Genomic DNA, 21,685 nt, shown 5'->3' on the forward strand with positions numbered 1-21,685 from the left:
GGACGTGGCCTCACTTTCATGAAATGTATATGTTTGTTTTGTTATTAATAGTGTAATTAGGGCCTGAGCCACCGACAACATCGGGCCAGCGAAGGCCCTATTGAAATTGTATTGGTTATTATTATGATTTTTATTTTTCCACTTTGGGCGCATATTTGGAGTATTTGCCATACCCCAAAACTCACCAAATTTTGCAGACTTGTCAGGTCTGGTGAAAATAGCCATCTGACACAAGTTGTATATTTCGGTGTAAAAAAATGGCTCTCTAGCACCCCCTCGAATTTTGACCGGCGACGCCCCTCGGCCAGTATGTCCGATTTACTTGAAATTCGACACACATGTCCAGATCCACTAGCTCTAAAAAAAAGCCTCTCAGACCCCTAAGGTCCGCCTACCAAAATTTTCCGCCATCTTGAATTTTGTGAAAAACACATTTTTGAGAACTCCTCCTACACACTTGGTCCGATTGCTACCAAATTTTCTGTGGATCATTATTGGATCAAGATCACATGAAGTTATCAAAAGCTTGTTGATATCTTACAGCGTTTAGAAGATATGGACCAATGAAATTCTTGGGGTGTGGCTTGTTTATCAATACATATAACTTCTCAACCGTGTATCCTAAAATCACCAAATTTGCAGTATATGTGCCCATCGCATGGTGGAACATTCCCTGCAATTTTCAGTCCATTCAACCAATAGGGGGCGCTACAGTAATTCACTCAATTTCCGTTTTTTGGTGATTTTTCGCGTTTTCAGCCTTTGTATTTGAACGAACTCCTCCTAGAGAATTCATGCGATCGACTTCAAATTTGGTCAGGATGCTCTTAAGACCTTTGTGATGAAAAGTTATTAAAAGCTAGAGTTTTCATCAAAGAACCTTGACGTGGCGGGGCGGCCATTTTGCCTCATTGGCCGGGAAAAAAGAAGTTGTTATAACTCCAAGGTACATTATTCAATCTGCACGAAATTTCTTATGCATGATGCTATTTTAACCTTTAGCACATTTCAATTGAAAAATGTTCAATAACTCATAGCGCCACCTACTGGCAAAAGGAAATGTCATATTTTATACTTTTATTTACTCCTCCTATCCAGTTAACCAGATCAGTCTGAAATTTGGGCGAAATAGCTTTAAGACATTGATGATGCATCATCATGAATATTGTGAGTTTTCGTTGAACGCTGTTGCCGTGGCAACCCATCATTCGCCATGAAAAAGGAAGCTGATGGTTCACTAGCTTAGGACGCTCAAAAACTCATGGAACTTTATACATTTGTCTTAGGTGATGGGAAGACATATTTTATATGGGTGTTTGGCTTGGCCGTTTTAAATTGCCTCCATAGCGCCCCCTACAATATTTCAAAAGAGCAGCCCCAGCGCTACGTTTGAGGTACCTGTATGAAACTTGGTAGGATTATGTATCTCAGAGAGACTTACAAATAAGTCTCTTGGGACCATGCTCTTAACCGTACCGGAAGTCGGCCATTTTGATTTTTGTGTCATTTTTCAATGGATTTAGGCTCATTTCTAGTCGCTATACTTTAACGAACTCCTCCTAGGCACTTTGTCGGATCCACTTCAAATTTGGTCGGTACAGTCTCAAGACCTTTGTGATTAAAAGTTATCAAAAGCTTTACGTTTGACGGAATGGCTTAGCCGTAGCGGGCGGCTACTTTACGTGACTCCCCATGAAAAAAGCTGATGTAACTCAGCCGGACTTGTTCCAAACGCTCCTAAACTTCCCATGCTTGATAACACTCATGGCCTGAGGATGTCTACAAGCTAATTTTCACTAATACTCACAGCGCCACCTGCTGGCCAAAGTAATTATGCGTTTTTTGACAACCGGCATCCGATTTACATGACTTTTACACAATGTCGTCTACAGTTGTTATAAAGCAACATAATACATGTTTGTGCATGTTCTGTAGCACCACACAGCGGATACAGGATGCTGTGGACTATTTGCAGGGCATCATTTCCTGCATCACGCAGTCCAAGCAGAAAAAAGCATCGGACTCGAAAGAGCGTTGTCCGACTGTCACAGACGATCTCGGCTGCATATGTTGGAGTCCCGTCGGCACTCCCGACGTGCGGGAGGATGCGAGGGCCCGTTCATCGCTGCTCGCAGCTTTAATTCAGTTTGTAATTGTATAGCTTCTGTTTGTTATTAAATATATTTTGATTTGATTGTAAATCGGAACCAGCTGGTTATTTGATACGACTCTGTTGACGAAAAGTACAGTAGAGAGCGTGAGCTGCGGCCTTCCATAGCGAGAGAGATAGAATCCCAACACTGGCTCGAGTAAAGCAAAGCTTTGAAAGCGTTTGTCAAACTCTGGCAGACACTTGTCAATCTGCTCTGTGTAGCGCGCACTGTCAAGTTGCGCACACGCCTTCCGTTGCGTCTCCAGCTTTGATGCGAGGTTTTGGAAGTTCCCCAAATCATGGCGCTGCAGCTTTAGCTTCTGTAGTAGAAATGCATTGGGAGGCTAACTAATTAGCTCGCCGGAGTTTTGCGGTTGACCGCGCATACGTGGTGACCCGTGTGTTGTGATCTCAGACTGGCTGCCATGTATGTCAATCAAGTGGCAAATGCCATGAGGACATCTAATTTTTGTTGAATGGCATGCGATCTATCCGCACTACCGCCGCGATCGACTGGTCGATCGCGATCGACGTATTGGGCACCCCTGATCTAGGGTATAGATCCGGTCCGAGTCCTGACTTCAGAATAGAGAGGACACATCTTCAGATCTCTCCTGATCAGTTGACTCCGGTTTGATCGCGCTTTAATCCCGCCGCCAACTTCTGAAGGCATCCTCAATCGAGCATTGAAAATAGGATTCACTATGGCTTCAAAGGAAGATATACTGTAAGGTTGATTTTTTTTTGTACGCAGTCTCTTGCCATGTATGTTCAATGTACGCACATGTGTAATTCCCTGATTAGTACATGATTGGTGGTGTTTTCCTTTACTTTGAATAATTTAAGAGCATGTAATTAAATCTCCATATAAAGCAGAATTTCCAGTAATGTAATTATGCACAGTATCGAGAGGTAATGGTGTACATGTAAGAATAACAGGGGCTTCTATGATACCCCACCACCAGAGTTTTCCGTACTATATGACAACTATACTTTCAAGAGCAAGATTTGACATAGAAAGCATAATCATATCATAAAATATGATAATTTGCACCAGACTGATATCCAAAAGTAAAGTTATATATAGCTTCACTGTATCACCTGCGACATTAAAATGTCTACACAGAAATTCATCAGTATTAATGTAGAAACACTTTAACTTTTAATGCTTTTTTTTCTCTATATTGAGGTAGTGTTTAAAGTAAGTTGTGAGTATATATTCCGCCACTATTGGTTGTTGATTGTTTCGTAATGGCCACTAGTTTGTCCCTCTAAGCTTGCCATACTTTCACATGACTTCCACTAACGTTACGTGTGACTGACTGACCCGCATTCCTCAAGTGGCACCGACTCTGTCAAACTGACTACGTTTAGCAGAAATTACACGTAAACAGTGGATGAGAACATTGTCCGCTGCTGCTGTCGTGTGTGTGATATTTAATATTCCACATCTTTTTTTGTTCTCTGTGCCAAACAGTTGACAGTCTGCAGTGAGTGCGTCGGAGGATTTGTAACATCTCTCTTGGAGTCGCAGTTAAACTCTTCAGTTCTACTTCTTTTTTTTTGTCAGAGTGAATCTTCAGTGTGTCCGGTAGGAAATACATGGGTATAGGATAACGGAAGACTGGAGCGACATCTAGCTTCTTTTCTGGTCTTCTCTCGGTGATGACTGAGCTCATGCAGCCAGACTCCAGAAGGTAAGATCAGCTGAGACTGCGTCCAGGTTTACTGCAGAGACCATCTATCTGCAGGATAGTAAACATTCATCTCTGCTCACTGCTGTCTGCAGTGCGTGAAAACAAACCACTACTCTGATCTTTGTGTGTATATTCTCTGTCCGCTTTTAAATTATGCAAAATAAATAAACTAAAACTAAACTAAACAGATATTTCTGTTACACCTGGAACATGAAATATGCTGGAGCATCACAGCTACTTTAATACATGTTTGGCTTTTCTTATCAAGCATATGAATAAAGTGATGGAATGAAACAACGGTCTGTTAATTAAGGAGATTTAATTAATTCTCCAGTCCATGTCCAGGTAACCAAACACACTGCTCTGAAGCCTACAAACATGCTCGTCTTTTAGCCATTAAATGAATCATTGAGACATTTCTTTGTGTATTTACTTTACAGGTGTAATTATTTCTTCCTCTATGATGGATCCAAAGTCACAGGAGAGGGTGATCCCACAAGAGAGGGAATCTGCTACTTCTACCCTGAAGAGGTTTGGCACTCAGACATTATTGCATGTGACATGTTTGGTTGTTTTGCTGGAGTTTGTTGAATATGATAATGATTATCTAATGCTTCTTTATGTGTTTATATTTGTACCCATGGTTTTTAGTTCTGTAATCTCAAAGTTAGTTTCTGCATCTATTTCTGTCAGACCCCTTTAGATGAGCAGGAGCTGCTCTGTGGTCAGCTTGCTGGCGCGGGCCGCTGTGTCTCTGAACTCTCCTCCTCTCCTGTGCGTATACTAAGGCTGCGCCGCAACACGTTTTCCATTCGTATGAAAGATGACTTTTTTTGGGTGAGTGAGCACACAGGTGGTTCAGCTGCAACTTTTCAAGATGTTTCTGACTGTGTTTGATGATTATTTTGGGGATATCTTTTTGTTCCTCCCAGGCTCTTGGCTGCTCAGTTGAAGTCCCCACCATCAGTGTTTGTGAGCTCCTGGACCAGCTAATAAACCTCTTTTGTTTCTACAATGGCTCTGTCCGATGGAGCTACCAGGTGCACTCTTCAGTTGTCTAGTTGTCTTATACCACAGTAGCCTTGTTTTGTTTCTGGGTTGTCTCACTGATATTAAGATGTTTTTGTAAAGAAAGACTTTCATCTGCATCAAGTTGTAGACCAACGTAATAGAGCAATCAACAAAGAATCTGAGTAAAAGTCATATAATAAACAGAAACTAGGCAATAATTCTGTTTCAAATCAGCAGGTTATTTTTGCTTGTTTTTTTGTATTTAGGGTAATTCTTTAAAAATGGTGTATCCATGCTGTTATTTAAACTTTGTTTTGCACCGTAGCGTAACAGTCAGGAAACTCTGGCTAGTCGATGGGCACAGTACCTCTCACACCTGCAGTCAGGATCGTCAGAGCTTCATCACATCTTCAGCTGCTTGAGAACAATTGACTCAACTAATGTACGTATAAAATGGTGTCACAGTTCCTTCTCAGACAGGATATGACTATGTCACAATGTCTTGTAGTATTGTGTAAGTGTTCAGTATGTCTTGGCAAACTTTCTGCATAGTCATTGCACCCAGAGAATAGATTTAGACAGGCACAAACTGCCAACCAAATGTGTTATTTTTAAAGTATATTTTGTAAAATCCCACTGTGGTACAATTCTCTAGATTTTGCATAATACACTGAAACATGCCAATTCTGTCACATCACATAATAGATGACATAGCATAATAAAAATGTATCTTACAACATTGGCCGTGTCTTTGTATTAGTGTCTCTTGGTGTAACAACTGAACTGATGAAGTTTGTGGCCTATAAATTGTATATTTACAATTTAATCAATCAGTGTCTGTGCTTGTACATGAACTCAAAGGTAACAATTTGAATTCTTGTCCCCAGATTGACCCACTTCTTCTGCTCAAAGCTGCCCTAATTCTCCAGGCCTGTCAGCGCTGCCCTCTAGTGTCAGCAGGCTGTATTCTTTTCAGAGGAAGGTGAGCTGACATTTTGACTGTACCCCTTGTTAGTGGGATAGCTTTTGTAAATAACCGGTTTTAAAATATCTCACTTTTCTGCCTTTTCTCCACAGAGTTGTAAGCACCCAGATGTCTCCAGAGCTCACAATGAAGGTGATGGTTCATGAGAGTGAAACATACACCAAGGTAAGATGCGATGGCAGGACTACATGCTCAATTAAGCTTTTCTCACCAAGGGCCCCCAAACAGTTCTGTATAAAACATTTGAAAGAGTAAACTAATCATTAGCCTAGCAATTTAGAATGTTTCACAATCTTTTGCACTCTTTAATTTAACTACATAATAGAATTAAAAGATCTTGTATTTAGCTGAGAACTTGCCAAGAACCAGTAATTTAGACTAAGTGTTTTAGACATTTAAAAAAAAAAAGACACATTGAAACTAGCATTACTAAAAAAAAGTTTGACATTTGGCAAATATGGTTATTCACTTTATGCCCAGAGTTAGCGGAGAAGATTGATATCACTGTCATGTCTGAGAGTGGTATTGGTTATCCAACTCTTGACAAGAAAGCCAATTAGTGTATACAAAGTGTTGAACTATTCCTTTAACAGTAAAAAGTCTCAAGTCAGTGTTTTAATTTTGATGCAGGCCCAGAGATCCAATGGGCCGAGTTCCTTCAGCTCATTTGGTGGTGCCGTCAGCTCCATCACTGTGTTCCTGACCATATCTGAGCTTCAGTATTTGCAATCCGCCCCCGTCGACAAAGATTTCAGGTAGCGTCTTCCCTCGCTGAGTTTCTGTTCTATTTGTGTAGCATTTCCCAGATAATTCTGAGTGCCTGAAACTGTTTTCTATCGTTCAGCTCCCGTTCTACTCCACACAAAAACACCCCCCTGAGAAAGACCCGCCTATCAAGAACGTTATCCGACACTCCCTCCACTGAGTCAGAGTTGTCTGATACAGGTTCTTCCCAGTCTCCCCAGAAGGTGTCCTTATCAGCTCACTTATCAGACAGCTCCGTGTTTAGCCCAGATCCATCACAGAGTGCCACCGACCCCCCACCGCAGCAGCTAGAGTCCCCTTTTTCAAACGGAAAACACTCCCCTGTAGCTGAGGAGGAAGTGCTGGAAGAGTCATATTATCACAGCTTTCACAGCAATGGAGATGTTGTCGGTCAGATGTATAATGAAGGAGACGGCTCATTGTTTGGAGAAAACTCCCATCTAAATGGAGGCGGAGGAGATGGAGACACAGCTTGTGGGACAGTGTTTGACCTCAGAGGGGCTGAGGAATCACATGGCGATAACATTTTGGAAGAGGTCAGTGGAAGTGGCTGTGGGAATGTTCAGGGCCACGAGGCAGAGATACCAGATCCTCCTCGCTCTGGTGCTTTTGACAGCCAAGAGGAGTATCCACTGATTCCCATGACGCTGTACCTGCACCGGGTGAAAGGCTTGGTGCTTGCTCTGCTGGTGGAGCCTCACTTCTTGAGTGACACAGATTCTATGGAGGAAGTGGTGAGAAATAACGGGAACCGTAATAATAATTTCTCTCATTTTTGTTACATTAGGATATTGAAAGATTTTGAAAAAAAAAGTTCTTTAGAAGAGTACAACAAAAATAAGCTTAATGACACAGCTGATACACATCGCAATGCCTACCTCAGTAATCCACCAGCTGTACATGAGTGCACTACATTTGTCTTGGTAATGCTAACATATGGCTTTTCCTCTATGGTTTGTATCCAGTATCACAGCAGCCTGGCGTCACTCAATGGACTGGAGGCCCATCTGAGGACCATCTCTCCAGGGGCCCCGGGCGCTCCAGGACCCTACATCTTTGCCCACTTTGACTGCATTCAGAGCACGCTGACAAGTGAGGCTCCCATAACACTTCAAACACTTCTCTCTTTGTTCACTCTTCGTCTCTCTTGTGTTCTTAACTCGCTTTGCATCTTTGTTGCATTTCTAATATTTCCTAAAAATTCTCTCTTTCCCAGTTTCCCACTTTTCACTTTTCTTCTAGAGTGAGTATCTTCTGCCCTAATGTCTCTACCTGGGGACTGGGGGGGGGGGGGGGGGGTGGTAGTTTATATTTGTCTTTGCATGAGCTAACAGCTAATTAGTACGACTGTGATCAGCATTCCTTTGTGCAGCAGGCATGCATGTCCAGGTTAATGTGCCACTGTGGGTACTGAGTCTCTTGTTATTGTGTGTCACTGCAGCCAACCTGTCTGGTCGACCAGGGGGAGCCCCAGAGCGTCCTTTTGTGAGAGCCACGTCACTTCTTCACTCACATTTCTGTAACACTGAAACTCTGCAGGAGGCTATTATCAGGTCAGTATGGCAGTGACTTGATGATGGTGGTTGTTGGGTGGGGTTGGGTGGGGGTGTAGTTCTCGTGCTTTTCATGGCCCCTCAAGTAGAAGTCGGGGGTGGGGGTTGGATCTGTCAATTCATCTCGTCTATCGTCACATCCCACCAATCCCTAAATGTTCTTCCTCTAGATCTTCCTCTAGATCACACTACAACAACTCACATTTACTGGAAGAGAAAGTTCTGATGTTTTGTCTTTTTTGTGTCACTTTGCTCTTTTGCATAACATGTCTTCATCCTACAATCTTGAAATGTAAATGTGACATTTTCACCGCAGGAGTGCTGGAGCTGCAGTGTATGGAACCCGCAGCGTGGCCCAGGAAACTTACTTCCAGCAGCATGGGGGATTGCTAAGGAACTCTGGCATCCCTAACCACCAGGACAGTGCTTTCTCGCTTCCCGGCAAGGCACGAAACAGACTGCTGAAACACGGGGTTAACCTGCTCTGACGGGACAGCGTCGGGGCGTCTGCTGTGTTTTCTTAAGATATGAAAAGCTGCCTTGTGAGTAACCTTAAAATCAACGGAGAAAAGCTGAGAATATGACTTAAAGTGTTTTGTTGCTGCTGTGGTTTACTTTCCCCACAGCAGATTCTATGGTATTACCATCTGCTGTGCTATACAACCTTATGGCACTCACATTAATAGCAGAACTTTGCATTTTCTAAATTTGTATTATAACTATAAATGTCAGAGAGGATGGTTGGTTAAAGTTATGTAGCGTAAGTTTTGTTAACAATGAGGTTTCAGTCATAGTTTTAAGTTATTTTGTGTGCATGTTTTTTCCATTTTGCTCAAACACATTACCTCTTGTATCTAGAAGCACCATTTTGCCATATTAAGCTCCTGTTAACACACTGCACATATTTTGCAACCTTTTCACTTTGCAGGTATTTTCCTTTCATCATCACTGAAGCAAATGTAGAAAAATCCTCTTACTTGTTTATTCATTTAATTTGAAATTTTTACTAAAGCCAGGTTAAATCTTGATACTATTTAACTGCATTTGTACATGATCCTACTTTTACTCGCTGCACACTCTGCAAAACAGTATTAGTTTATTATACAAATTTATAAAATGATCTAAAACTTTTCATAGACATTATTTATTTGAAATCAACTCCTTGGTAGCATAAAAAGTCTTATTTAACTACTCGGCTATTAGATTTATTGTTTGTTTTTTTAATCAAAAGTGTTATTTGTTAAAAATGTTAGTATTGTAATGTTTGTGAAGAAAATGTTCACTGTGATATGTTGTAGTGCATTATTAGTGGGTATTAAATGAATACATGATCCTCTCAGTGCTGAGTCTTGTGAGCTACTTTTGTAAATGCTTGTTTAAAACCACAGGGGCAACACGGCCTTATTAGGTCCATCAGCGGCCTGCATGTGACCCTCCAATCCGGAGCCATTGTTTTTCACTTCAGCCTTTCTAATGCCTCGTTTCAAATGGTTACAACTGGTCCGAAGCGGGACGTGCGCAAAGCTATTTGAAAAGCCAAACACATCTTCATAAAATGCTATTATTCCTGTTCTGTCCGAATGATTCTGAGCTATGTGTTGTAAATAAGATGGTTCTTGATGTTCCAGATATGGAGTCATTAGAGTCATTAGCTAAGTCGCTGAATTTGAATGGTTGGGGTCGGCGCTCTTCGGGGCGCCTCATTATGCAGGCGCATTAAGAGAAAGCAGTGGGGGGTAAATGTGTGGTTAAGGGCTCGAACAAAAAGAGGGGCAGGGTCTGAGGAGGGTCGGGATTCAAATTTTAAGTGGTAAGATGTTCCCATTGTCAGTGGGATATATAGCAGGCAGAGAGAGAGAGAGTTGGCACAACAGAGAAGCTGCCTGTTATCCATCAGTGAAGATCCAAAGGCCAGGATTTAGAGATATAGCACCATGGCCTCCTCGCACTGCATTTGGATCACTATATTTCTTTTCTCGGTGATGACAAGGGACATTGGAGTATTTGGTCGCGCATTAGACAAGCTGGGATTTCTGTCACAGTCCCATAAAACTGCAGATGAATCCTTCGGAGCAACTTTACGCATGGACTCGTTGAAGCGCGGGATCGCGGAGACGCACCTGGAGCGGTGCGCAGAGCTGGTGGCGCCTTGGCTGGAAAACACACAAGCTCCCGAGGATAATGCAACGCTTTTGCAGCTCCGTGTTCGGCCCTTTTCCCCGAGAGCCTCCCGGCACCCGGTTTTCCCAGGAAAATCTCTCTTTAGCTTTGTCCGACGGGTTTATCACTGCTGTCAAGAAGGAGTAAACTGCAGAAGCGTAAGAGGAATTCAAGGACGATTGAGAGGAGGTAAGACTAAGTAGATCCAACTGTAACATGCTATGTAATAATTAACTTTATTTTCTTATGGTCTAATGTAGAACTTTGTGGTGTTGGTCCTGGTAGACATGATGATTTACTAAGAGGCGGCACAGTGGCCCTTGACGAGTTGCAGAGCTCACCCCCCCCTCACACAATTAAGAATAGGTTACATTTCCATGTGTTTTAATTCCACTAAATGGCTGTGCACTGGTGAAAAATTCAACTGCTTCAAAACACTGTCATACTTACATTTAGGTTATTTCTACACCACAAAACATGCTCATTAGATTTGGAGATTTATACAGCATAACAATTGTATGGAATATATAATGTAATAGAGAAAAGAGCAGTTTGCTCATTAAATTTATTGTCAAATTAACTTTGATTTCGGATGGGGATTAATGAGTAGTCTGCATCACTCAGCAGAGAGAAAGACGCAGCATCAAACACGTATATTATGCTGAAAGAGTGCAAGAATGTCATAAACTGTGGAAGTAAAAGCTAATGTGCTTGAAAAGCAGCTTGGAGGACATTAATGACTTGATGAATGCAGCTTTTTAGAGGACTATGTTCTCTGCATACAAATGAGTCTTAATGTCCCCTCTGAGAAGTGTTGATATCCTGCTGACAGATTAACAAGGCATTAGGAGTGAAAAACACATCTCTGTGGCGGAGATCCTACTCTGATCATGAGGTTTAGTAAACTACAGCCTGGCATGAGTGTGTCTGTGACATGAAATGCTCCATCTTAAACTGCACTGTGCCTCTGACAGACTCCTGACTGCCTCTTTTCCTCCTCCTCAGGCACAGATGTGGAGTTTCTCCTCACCAGGGACATTTTGTCGTTGACGATTATGAGAGCCGAGCTCCACCTCCAACTTTCCAACCCACAACGTCTGGATATCTATCCTGTCCTTTCATCTATGGCAAAGCGAGACCTACCTACACGGTAAAAATCTACGCTCACTATGATCTTTACTTTTACTAACGTTTTACACAAATTCCTCATTTCAGTCTAAACGCCTGTAAAGACACAAAGCAGTTGTAAGATTGAAGGCCTCTGGGAGTGTCAGGCCTGGTTGTAACCCTGTTGTCTCTCGCCTCCTTTAGGTACAGTTTGTGGTCACAGGGCAACACGGTGGAGCTGAGAGTAGATCTGCTGTTCCTTTTCCAGAATCTGAAACAGGCGACAGGTGGTGCAGGAGGGGCTCCCAGCTTGGAAAAAATGCAGCGGATGGTGTTTTCTTCCAGGAGGTATCCACCAGGAGAAAAGCCAGCTTCTGGGGCTCTGCATGACACCGATACTGATGTGTGGGGGGATGGGGTTGCCAGCACGCTGTCTGCTCTGGAGCTGGGCCTGGGCTGCAGTCACACTGCTTCAGGGGTATCCTGTGGAACTGGCGGTGTTCACCTCTCACACACACCCTTCATGGCTCTGTACTACAGATGAAGTCAAAGTGGGACTGGACTGTGTTCTGCATGTAAACATCTCATATGGTGAATCCATTTTCCAACTGAAAAGACATATAGCCTCAAAGCTTACAAGGAAATGATGCACTTTAATGTCAAAGCTATTAATTTATAAATGTAATTTTTTTGTAAAATATAAATATATACACACATGTTAATAGTCAAAATGATATACTGTAACTTTATGAAGTTCTTTGGTTATTAAAGCTTGATATAACAATGCCTCGTGATACAAGTGTGAGGCCATTTCTGTTCATGGACATGATTCAGTCTTTGTTCAGCTGTGTTCTTCTTTTGGATATTCTGGTCCCAATACCTTTTAGATATGTGCTTCTATTTAAAGAGGAATTCAGTTTGTGGGAAAAGGTGGAAAAAAAAACACACCTGGATAAACAATGGGCTTGTACATGTGCTGTGCACCTGCTGAACTTTGCTGTGACTACAGGAAATATTATTAGACTGTAAAGATAGTTTTTAAGTCGCACAGTTCCAAAATGCTCCAGACTTTGGATGCTGTGGAGTCACATGCCAAGGTACCTCACAAAGTACTCAAAGGGAACTCAGGAGTGTCCGAGTGGAAAAACAGCAGCACCACATTCTGATAAAATAGCACATTTATTAAAAAGAGACAGCATTAATCAGCCTTTCCCATTTTAGATATTTCAGATATATGCCACATCAGAGTAAGGTCAGGGGTCTCGAATACATTTCTTAGTCCACCTGCTGCTGCTTACAGCCCCCAGAAGAGCACTCATATCAAACATGTGTATGTATACAGTAGGACTCATATTTAAGCACACTCACTGTCTCACACACTTGCACTGTGTGATCAATGGCTTTCAGACCTCGGTGTGTGTGTGTGTGTGTGTGTGTGTGTGTGTGTGTGTGTGTGTGTGTGTGTGTGTGTGTGTGTTGGGTCGGCTGCCAGGACGGTGGACACGCGGGCAGATGTTTTGCTGTTCAAATTTGTCTAAGTTTAAATTCATCTCATGTTCAGTTGCTTTAAAAATGAAAAAAAGGAGAAATAGCAACAAGCTGGAGATGGTCAACTCAAAGAAATTTACATTTATCACAGATATTACTTTTTTAGGATAGGCATTTCAAGACAATTGGGTGTCATGGCAAGGAATAATTAATGGGGACAACAAATCTGATGACGAGAAATGAACGGTTTTCCTCCCCTGGCCTTTTCACTGCTTTACCAGACGAGAGAAAAAAGAAGAAATTAAGAACCTTTAGTCAGGTGACTGTGTTAAAGAATTATGATGGAATGGCGGCAATTCTTTGGTTCTTGTATGAAAACAAAAAAACAGAGCAGATCTTCATTCCACTCTAGTTCATTCAGTTATGAGATGTATGGACAGTAGCAGGTCCAACACTAGTGAGGAGCTAAATAGACTGAAAAAAGTGCTGGACATTTCACACAGTTCTCCTACTTTCTATTAACCGTATGTTTTGTTTTTGACTGGCTTTGCTCCAAAAAAAGTTGAGTTTCAAGATATACTTCTGACAGATGGCCTTTACTCCAACCAAGACGTGTTTCTGTGGAATGAAAATCTAGCCCAGAAAAGTGTGTTTTAACAAGAAGAAGAAAAGAAAAGAGGCTAATTTGATACATGCCAACAAAAGAGCAACCTCAAGGCGAATGATAGTAAAGCACAATGTATTCAATAATTCAAGGCAACAAAGACAAACACAAAAATGACATGATCTTAAAATACATGAGGCAGTGCAAAATGTCACACCAATAAAATATCAAGTTTTAAAAACTCAAAACAAAATAGATCCTGAGGAAAAAAATTCAAACATACAAATCCAAACGCATTATAAAATATCTCCAGATCAGCCCCGCTCTGATTTAAATTATATATATAATAGATTGGAAGATCCCATATTTTCAGACATAATCTCATTTATTTGACTTTCCGACAGTCAGGTTCATCAGACTGCACCTTAAAAAAAAGAAAAAGTTAAACTCTGTACCGGCAACCGTTCCTCCCCCAGAAGAAAGGCCACAAAGTTGTCATCAGATAATCAAAGAAACCCTTACACCTCAGCTACAGCACAAAAGTGAGGAGAACAAAACGGTTGTCACACATAATAAGTGTGATTTAGTACCTTATATAAACACGCAACTGTGTAGACTGGTAGAGGAACAGAACACGGTGACTTTGGTGCTGAATTAAATTAAAATGTTGCATCTTTTCAGAAGAAAATTAAAAGTGCTTATATGTCTTAAATATGAGTTGAGTTTACATCTTCAAAATAAAATCAAGGAGAAAGAAATTCAAAACACACAAAATTGACCAAATATTTTCTGGCATTAACTTCTTGCTCACCATCAATCAAAATGGGAAGGAGACTCGAGGAGTGAGGAAGGATCCACAACACCTGAATTATCAACCGTTTTCATTAACCGTTTTCAAGCACTGCATATGGCAACAGCACTACTGGCAAAGGGTTGTTGGGGGACATTAGCATTAATGAAACAGGTAGAGTTACAAAATCATCCTTGGAGTAGAGCTAAGCACTTCAGGGATGTAACTAGATACATAAAGAGGATGGTTCACAACTCAACTTCATTAAAACTGAGGAACAAAGCTGCTTTTCAGACCGCATGGAAAGCAAAAAGGGATATCATTGTCCAAAAGCTGGGACTAAAACAGTAGAGTCTGATAATGTGGCCATGTAGGGGGAAAAAAAAGGCGAAATTCTAGATTGAAAAAAATAAATAAAAAAAAGATTTGTCCCCTGTTTGCTCAATCAATTCAAAAGGACCAGAACAAGTAGCGTAATTGCACTGAAAAGTTCACTCTTAATTAACAAAATGGTACAGTCCACATTAAAAAGTTTTAAGACAACAGATTTGAAAAGGCTGAGTGAAGATTTTGAAAAATGCAATAATTGTTGGTTTATAACGTCAAGTAAACATTTGATTTTCTACTTACACCGATGTTGTGCTTTCACATCTCTGACTGCAGGTGGATGAACTTGTGGTACCGCACAGAGCAACTTTAGGGATGTTTGAAACGAGTGCATTGACTGGCACAGATTCTTTAGGGTTCATTACATCAACATGGAGCTGCAGCGACCTGATCTCTAGCCCATCAGTCAACACAGCATACTGTGTGAAATACAAAACACAAATTTATGAAAAAAAAAAAAAAAAAAAAAATTACAACCGTCCACCCAGTTAGCCACCGATATAAAACGCGCCCGACGCTCTATTCCTCTAAATCTATATGTCCACATATCGCCAATTTCAACCACTTGCCACAAAGACCTCAAGCTGTTTGTCAAATTAAAAACAGGCCACCAACTTCTCTTTTTCAAAAAAAAAAAATCTAAAAATGAATTCTTTGGTGAAACAAAGAGACAGGCATGCATACTAAATAAATGAATAGAGAAGGCAAAGCTCACAGAAAATACAGTGATGTAAAGATCCTGACTCACTTTAGCTTCAGCATTTCACAGCATAAACTCTGGTTTCTCTTGCTGAAAGAAACTGTTCCACATTCTCACTTTGTAATGTTTGAACTTTAAAATGGATTATTTCTTAAAAAAAAAAGTAAAAGTACAAAAGAGTTTGTGATCACTGTTGAAGACAAGTTTAATGGCTTTGAATCAGTGTTTGATGAAACAATGCCAAATAAGTCTATCATGCATTGCCACACATCATCAACAGATTTGGGAAAAACAACTGATATAAAAAGGCAAGCCGATTTAGACAGCAGACAGCAAATAATCCCACCAGCTACAGAGCTGGTTCGACGACAAGTTCTTTTTTCTTTTAACAATTTATGGCAAGAAGATGATGGCACGTCAACAAAAGGACTAACTACATCCGAGTGGAAAGACACGAAAATGCGACAAGTTGAGAAAAATGGGAGCCTCTCAAATGGCAACTGTATATCCACTAACTACTTAACCATTTTCTAAGCAGCACCATTTCCAATTTTAGGGACCACATCTGACCAGATGCAGAGCAGGAGTGTTAAACAGAGTGTGCTTCCTTGCCACACTCAGTAGAAAACAATGCTTTTAGTTTATAAAACGGGCCCAGAACAATCACTCCTGAGCACCCCATAGTTGCTGAAATGTGGTTTCAAACCGTGAAGACTGGCATCTGTAAATCCTGCACTGTCTGAGTGGAAATGACTAACATAGTTCAAAACTGTCAGCAGAGGTGGATGCGATACACATTCACAAAGAAGCACACAGCATACACTTCCTACATCTCCTTTTCTTTGCTAAACAGCAGCATTTGCTTCGTCGCAAAGTGGCTTTCCGAAAAGTTATTGTCTCTTTTTTTCCCTCCGTTGTCAAGATTTTCTCCAAGTTCCCACCTGTGTGTATGCCTTTACCTGTGCTGCTGTTGCCACCTTGCCCCCCCACCCCCACCCCCCCCTTCTCCCTCTCCATAGTCTCACTCTGTCTCGTCTGCTCGACGTCCCCTCCATCGCTAGTTGTAGCTCACAGCCGACAGAGGCAGAACAGTGTAGGGATGAACACCCCGAACGCCACAAGAATGGGAAACATGAGGCTGCTGTTGTCTGCTGCGTATGGGTTTGGTGTACGGGGCCCTGACTGGACCCTGTTCTTGGAACCTGCTGGAACCTTTTTCTTCCCACCTTCCTCACCGGCCTCACTATCCTCCTCTTCTTCCTCCTCTTCCTCGGGCTTCTCCAAGCCAGGATGAGGCTGAAGTTTTGGCACATCTGTCCAGTAAAAAAGTGCAATGGAAGTTTGTCCAAATCATATGCAATGAAATTGGTTCACAAATGGATTATAACACTGCTACAACTAAGTCTACAAGTAGTGTCTCCATCCTCCCCTAACTGTCCTAAAGCTCAACCTAAGCCGCCCCGAAATGAATGTGGACATGAATAAATGAATGTCGTCGTACGCATTTACCATTCCATTACAAAAAACAGTCTAACGTTCTCTAACTGGTAGCGTCAACATTAATATGAATCTTACCTCATCCTGTTGTGGCTCTTGTAAGGTCAAAGGCCGCTGATAGATGCTTTATATATGTATGCGCGTGTGTGTGTGTGTGTGTGTGTGTGTGTGTGTGTGTGTGTGTGTGTTTTACTTTGTCAAAGAGATTTAATAAGAACTGTGTGCTACACAAAACGTGCAGTCATTTTTATCGCTGTTCATTGTAACGTAGTCAGGTTTTATTTGTTTTTCAATTCTTACCCCAAAATAAAGTTTCCTCCTTCCAAATATTTTTTTTTGGGCTGTCCATAAGCTTTAGCTGAGACTACTTTACTAAAATAAGCACATGTGGTTGAGCAACATAATGGTATAGTTGCAGTCTCTGGACTCACCTTCTAATGTCCCCTTCATTACATAGAGAGCGCAGACCTTGGGGTTGTCATAATAACCCTGAAAAGAAAAACAATGTGAAATGTAAGAAAGGTAATTTAATAACATACAGGAGTGATGTTAAATCTTGTTTTTAGCAATAGTCCATCATCTTTTTTTCTTTTCTTACAAGAAACATAATGAATGGTTCTAGCACCCTTATCTAAATAAGGTGATACATTTACATTTTCCTATAAATCTATCACAGTGGAAGGAAAGAATCAGGTGAATTTCTGCTGAACAAGTGGAAAGTCCAAGACAAAAACACCTGTGCTCATGAGATTTTGTCAGTTCATTGTAAATACAGTTTTTTTGGCAGGAAGAGCGGACAGTGTGTCCCACTTGTATCTTTTTAAAGAAATAAATTGCAGAGAGGGCAAGTAATCTACCAACAATAAAAAGAAGAATGAGGTCAACAGACAAAAATCTTTTTTTAAATATGCCAGCCTCCAGCCAGATGTTCTAAAACCCCTCAGGAAAAATTGTAAATTTTACCAGATCCCAGGTCTTAAAGGGAATACTTATTTACACATATTTGTATGGCCTGCAGCAAGTTCCCAAATTTAAAAACAGATCCAAACACACACACACATTTTAATATTAGGCATTTGTGCCAAGTTTTGCAGGAGGAGAAATTAAACGTATGCTGATACACAAGTCGCCCCCCCTCTATAATGCTTCTCCTCACTGCTCTCTGACAAATGTAGGCCAATAGAAACAGAAGTGCAGTGTCACATGGTGCTGTATTGATTGCATGGAGTACAAAAAGGGAAATGTAACATAGATCAGGTTTTAGGAAGTGTCTAAAAAATAGAGTGTTGATGTTGGATAATATGAGGGGGGACACTTCACCAACACAATTGCTTCCGCAAGCCTACAGCAGGAGTAGCTATAAATTACCAGAGAGTAAAATATGACAAGTACAAGAGTGACATAATTACTAACCTCATTACAGTGGCAGAAATAGTTAAGAGGCCCTTTTTTATTTGTTTAGGGTGATAGATTAATGGGGCTCATAGCTTATTTAGAGCCAGGCTACAGACTTTTGGACATTGTAATGTCCTCTCCTAAATCACAGTGAACAGCAATTGTATTCATGAGAAATGGAAAAAAAGGCAAGCGACCACTTACTTGAAGAAGGGGTAAATAAATAGTGTAACATATGAAAGCAGATTCACAGACAGTATTAGTCCAGTGTGAACTAAAAGAGTAAAGTTAATTGTTACACTACATGACAAGTAAACAAAAACGATAAAAGGACAAGCAGATGTGCGACCGTTGCCAGTCATTTGCATGGCCCACACACACGCCAACTGGCTGTCTGAAGCCCTTTCAGACATGGAGTTCATTATGCAAATATACTGTCGATTTCACACGTCTGGCTTGTGTTTGAATAAGAGTCACTTTGCCATACAAGTTATGATAGCAATTTCCCACACGGCTCATGTCTGAAATGAATGCCATCATATTAAAAGAACAGTTCAACATTTTGGGAAATACTCTTACATTAGGTAGCTTCATATTAAACAGACAAGAAAGTGGTGTCCACCTTGTCATCTAATTTTCAGCAAGAAAGAGAATTGTATTTCTCAAACTATTGCTTTAAATCTTGTCACTAGATACTTCTTACTGTTGCTGAAGTAGCTTTTTTTTATAACAGCACTACCTATTATTTAAGTAATTTCATTATAAAGTAACATTAGTTGTGTAATGGTTATTCTCCCAACACCTGTCCATCGCACATAGCTGCCCATTGTCATTAAGAAAATAAACTATTTCATATAGAAAATAAATGATTATACAATAGACCTGCTCGGACACTACTTTTATACACGTGGGGTTGAATTAAGACTTACAAAAAAATATTTTAATTATTATCAAAACTCTTGACACTTGAATAGCTTTTTCTTTGAAAGAAACAATCTGTAACATGACAGTCGTAACGTGACATGGATTAACAACTCACCTTTACAAACTCCACAGTGAGCTTGCCGTTGAAAGTGGACACCTCTCCTTGCACGCTCAGCTTGCCACGTCTAATAGAAAAGGGCACTATCTCATCATGAGCAGTACTGTGACCAACTCGCTCAAAGATATCTAGGTCCTTCACCACCACATGGCCGCTTAGACGGACGTCAAACACCTAGAAAAACAAATTCCCAAATCAAGCAAAAATTAACAGCTAATCCACACACACGCACACAGTTTAACATTCATGTTGCCCACAGTAGAATACACTGATGGGTATTCCAACAGCTCCCAGAGTACTGTCGGAACACAATTGTGCAGTGAAATGTATATTTAAAACAGAAAAAAATAGCATGCCTTGCTCAATGCAATACATTGTCCATTCAAACTGTGCAGACAAATATAACTATTAAATACACATTCACACTGGAATGTCTCTGATTTATTAACCATACCTTTTGCTGTGACTGGGCGAAGTAAACTTCTGCATACTTCATAACTAGTATATAGTCTCCTTCCTCACGTATAGGGATATCATATCCAAAAGTGTCCTCATTGTAGCGCTCTGTCTGATACAGAATCTGGTCCTCTTGACTGGAGCGCAGTATTGGCAGACGAACCCCATAATCAGATGCTACAAAAGGAGAATAGCATCAGCTTCAGTCATTTTGCTCACAAGAGAAAACATTACAAGTCACATTACTGGAGAAATGATCATGTTTTAAGTCAAGCAAAGCAACACATTGCACATGCCCTGACCTTTTCCTGCACTCAATGAAATACAGTGGCCTTCTATTTCAAATGGAAAGTTAACAGAATGTGTTCACCACTTGCAATTACAGTATCTGTGTCTAGTAACTGGAGCCAAGAATGACCCTACAGTCAATTTGATCATATCATCACCTGCTTCCTCTACATACTAAAAGAGGCGGAGCTGTAGCTCTATATGCTGACTCCTCATTTGCTTGTGGTTACTGGCGGAAGCCGGACCAAGCAGAGAAATGTACGTACATGACTCTGAGGAACAGATTTTTACCATCACAATGTCCCTCTCTGAAACACCTTACAGGTGAAGCCCAGCTAAGACACGCAGATACATATCAGCAGTAAAACTGCCGTTAACATCGACTCACCTTTGCCAAGTTTTCCTTCCAACGGGTCCTTTTTGAAGTGAATACCGTGCACGTCTACATGCGATTCACCCCCGCAGTTGACAGCCCAGATGACCCGTTCTGCTAGGCTGAGGCCCCCGCCATCCGCCCAACACTGCTCTGCCAGCAGCGACAGCACTGCTGCAACCAGCCCGGCGACGAGCTGCGCCGTGACCCGCTGCATTGCCACACACAGGCAATGGTCCTAGACACGAGAGACAAGACAGTGTCAGTATCTGCTTGCTTGCAGCATATAACTACTCAGTTGCTGTACGGAAGTAACCCCTCCACATGTTAACATTTTACCACATACGGTTAGCTAGCACAAGGAGCTAGCCAGCTTGTCTTGAGGACATGCAACATGATATCTAAGTTAGCCAGCATGCTAACGTTAACAGTGCTGATACCGGCAGTAGCACGAGCACACAGAGACACAGGAAGTAACAGTGGAATTTAAAACACGTATCACAGTTTAACCATAACACATTCATGATGTAACTTACAGCTTCTGTGTTAATTAACTTAGGCAAACTAGAAGACAACAAGAATTTAGCAGCGACTAACGTCGGTTAGGCTAGCTAGCAAACCTACCTGTCTAACCAGAAATACTTGGTCTACGAGAGCTAACGTCCATACAAATGTCTCTTACCTTCCCCTTCCACAAATGTCCCTGAACCTGTCTTTTGACCAACGTGTGAAATGATCGATGCTAATACAGTCTCACCAAGTGCCTAGATAAGATAACTTAACAGTGATGAGATATTCCCAGTTGCTGGTGGCAACAGCCTGCTAACGTTACACCGACTTTCATTCAATGTGAGCATCCGAACTAACGTTAGCTCTGCTGCTAGCTGCTACAGCGGCTTCCAGTGTGCAGGAGGCGGGGCTACCTAACGTTAGACTTCCCATATGGCCAATGAGTGACACATACTCTGTCCAATCACATGCTCCTGTTCAGGTTTCCTTAACTATTTAACACCATTTTCATATCATAGCCCAATCACAAAGAACAGAAGATAGAAATGTAAGATATCTTGTATTTCCTATAACACATTCGACGGACTAAAAATCATATATCTTTTAAAATATAAGAATATTACACGTGCTTTTTAAGAAATATCCACGCCCCCTTTTTCCGGTATGGTATGGTCCGAGTCTTGTCCAATCATAAGAATCCAACGCAGCGCGCACACGGTACACTC

General features: G+C 41.2%; 3 protein-coding genes across 4 annotated transcripts; 2 read left to right on the forward strand and 1 right to left on the reverse strand.

Moving 5' to 3' along the window:
* The first annotated feature begins 2,025 nt into the window (after nt 1-2,025).
* Nucleotides 2,026-9,502, forward strand: hps4 (HPS4 biogenesis of lysosomal organelles complex 3 subunit 2). 2 transcript variants are annotated; one of them, XM_068704013.1, is made up of 13 exons: nt 2,026-2,879; nt 3,723-3,849; nt 4,290-4,380; nt 4,543-4,686; nt 4,782-4,889; nt 5,186-5,302; nt 5,748-5,842; nt 5,938-6,010; nt 6,476-6,600; nt 6,690-7,344; nt 7,576-7,702; nt 7,827-7,853; nt 8,052-8,139. In XM_068704013.1, the coding sequence occupies exons 2-12, from the start codon at nt 3,818-3,820 to the stop codon at nt 7,850-7,852; spliced, it is 1,593 nt and encodes a 530-aa protein (XP_068560114.1). In that variant the 5' UTR covers nt 2,026-2,879; nt 3,723-3,817; the 3' UTR covers nt 7,853; nt 8,052-8,139. The 2 variants fall into 2 exon arrangements, with proteins under 2 accessions (XP_068560114.1, XP_068560113.1); XM_068704012.1 differs by lacking the exon at nt 7,827-7,853 and adding an exon at nt 8,480-9,502 and having other exon boundaries at nt 2,029-2,879; nt 8,052-8,163.
* A 595-nt stretch (nt 9,503-10,097) lies between these two features.
* si:ch211-170d8.2 (uncharacterized protein LOC571755 homolog) lies at nt 10,098-12,154 on the forward strand. The gene is made up of 3 exons (XM_068703597.1): nt 10,098-10,512; nt 11,329-11,473; nt 11,635-12,154. The coding sequence occupies exons 1-3, from the start codon at nt 10,098-10,100 to the stop codon at nt 11,972-11,974; spliced, it is 900 nt and encodes a 299-aa protein (XP_068559698.1). The 3' UTR covers nt 11,975-12,154.
* A 4,258-nt stretch (nt 12,155-16,412) lies between these two features.
* On the reverse strand, nt 16,413-21,327 carry mlec (malectin). Its single transcript, XM_068703845.1, has 6 exons — nt 21,133-21,327; nt 20,466-20,688; nt 19,788-19,966; nt 19,331-19,507; nt 17,328-17,385; nt 16,413-16,712 (listed from the first exon to the last, which is right to left on the reverse strand). Exons 2-6 carry the CDS (start codon nt 20,665-20,667, stop codon nt 16,468-16,470), a joined length of 861 nt encoding a protein of 286 aa, XP_068559946.1. The 5' UTR covers nt 20,668-20,688; nt 21,133-21,327; the 3' UTR covers nt 16,413-16,467.
* Between the last annotated feature and the right edge of the window lie 358 nt (nt 21,328-21,685).

The sequence above is a fragment of the Cebidichthys violaceus genome, unplaced genomic scaffold, assembly GCF_023349555.1.
Source record: "Cebidichthys violaceus isolate CVI_PGR_0920_01 unplaced genomic scaffold, fCebVio1.0.p SCAF_9, whole genome shotgun sequence".
In the NCBI taxonomy this organism is placed as follows: Eukaryota; Metazoa; Chordata; class Actinopteri; order Perciformes; family Stichaeidae; genus Cebidichthys; species Cebidichthys violaceus.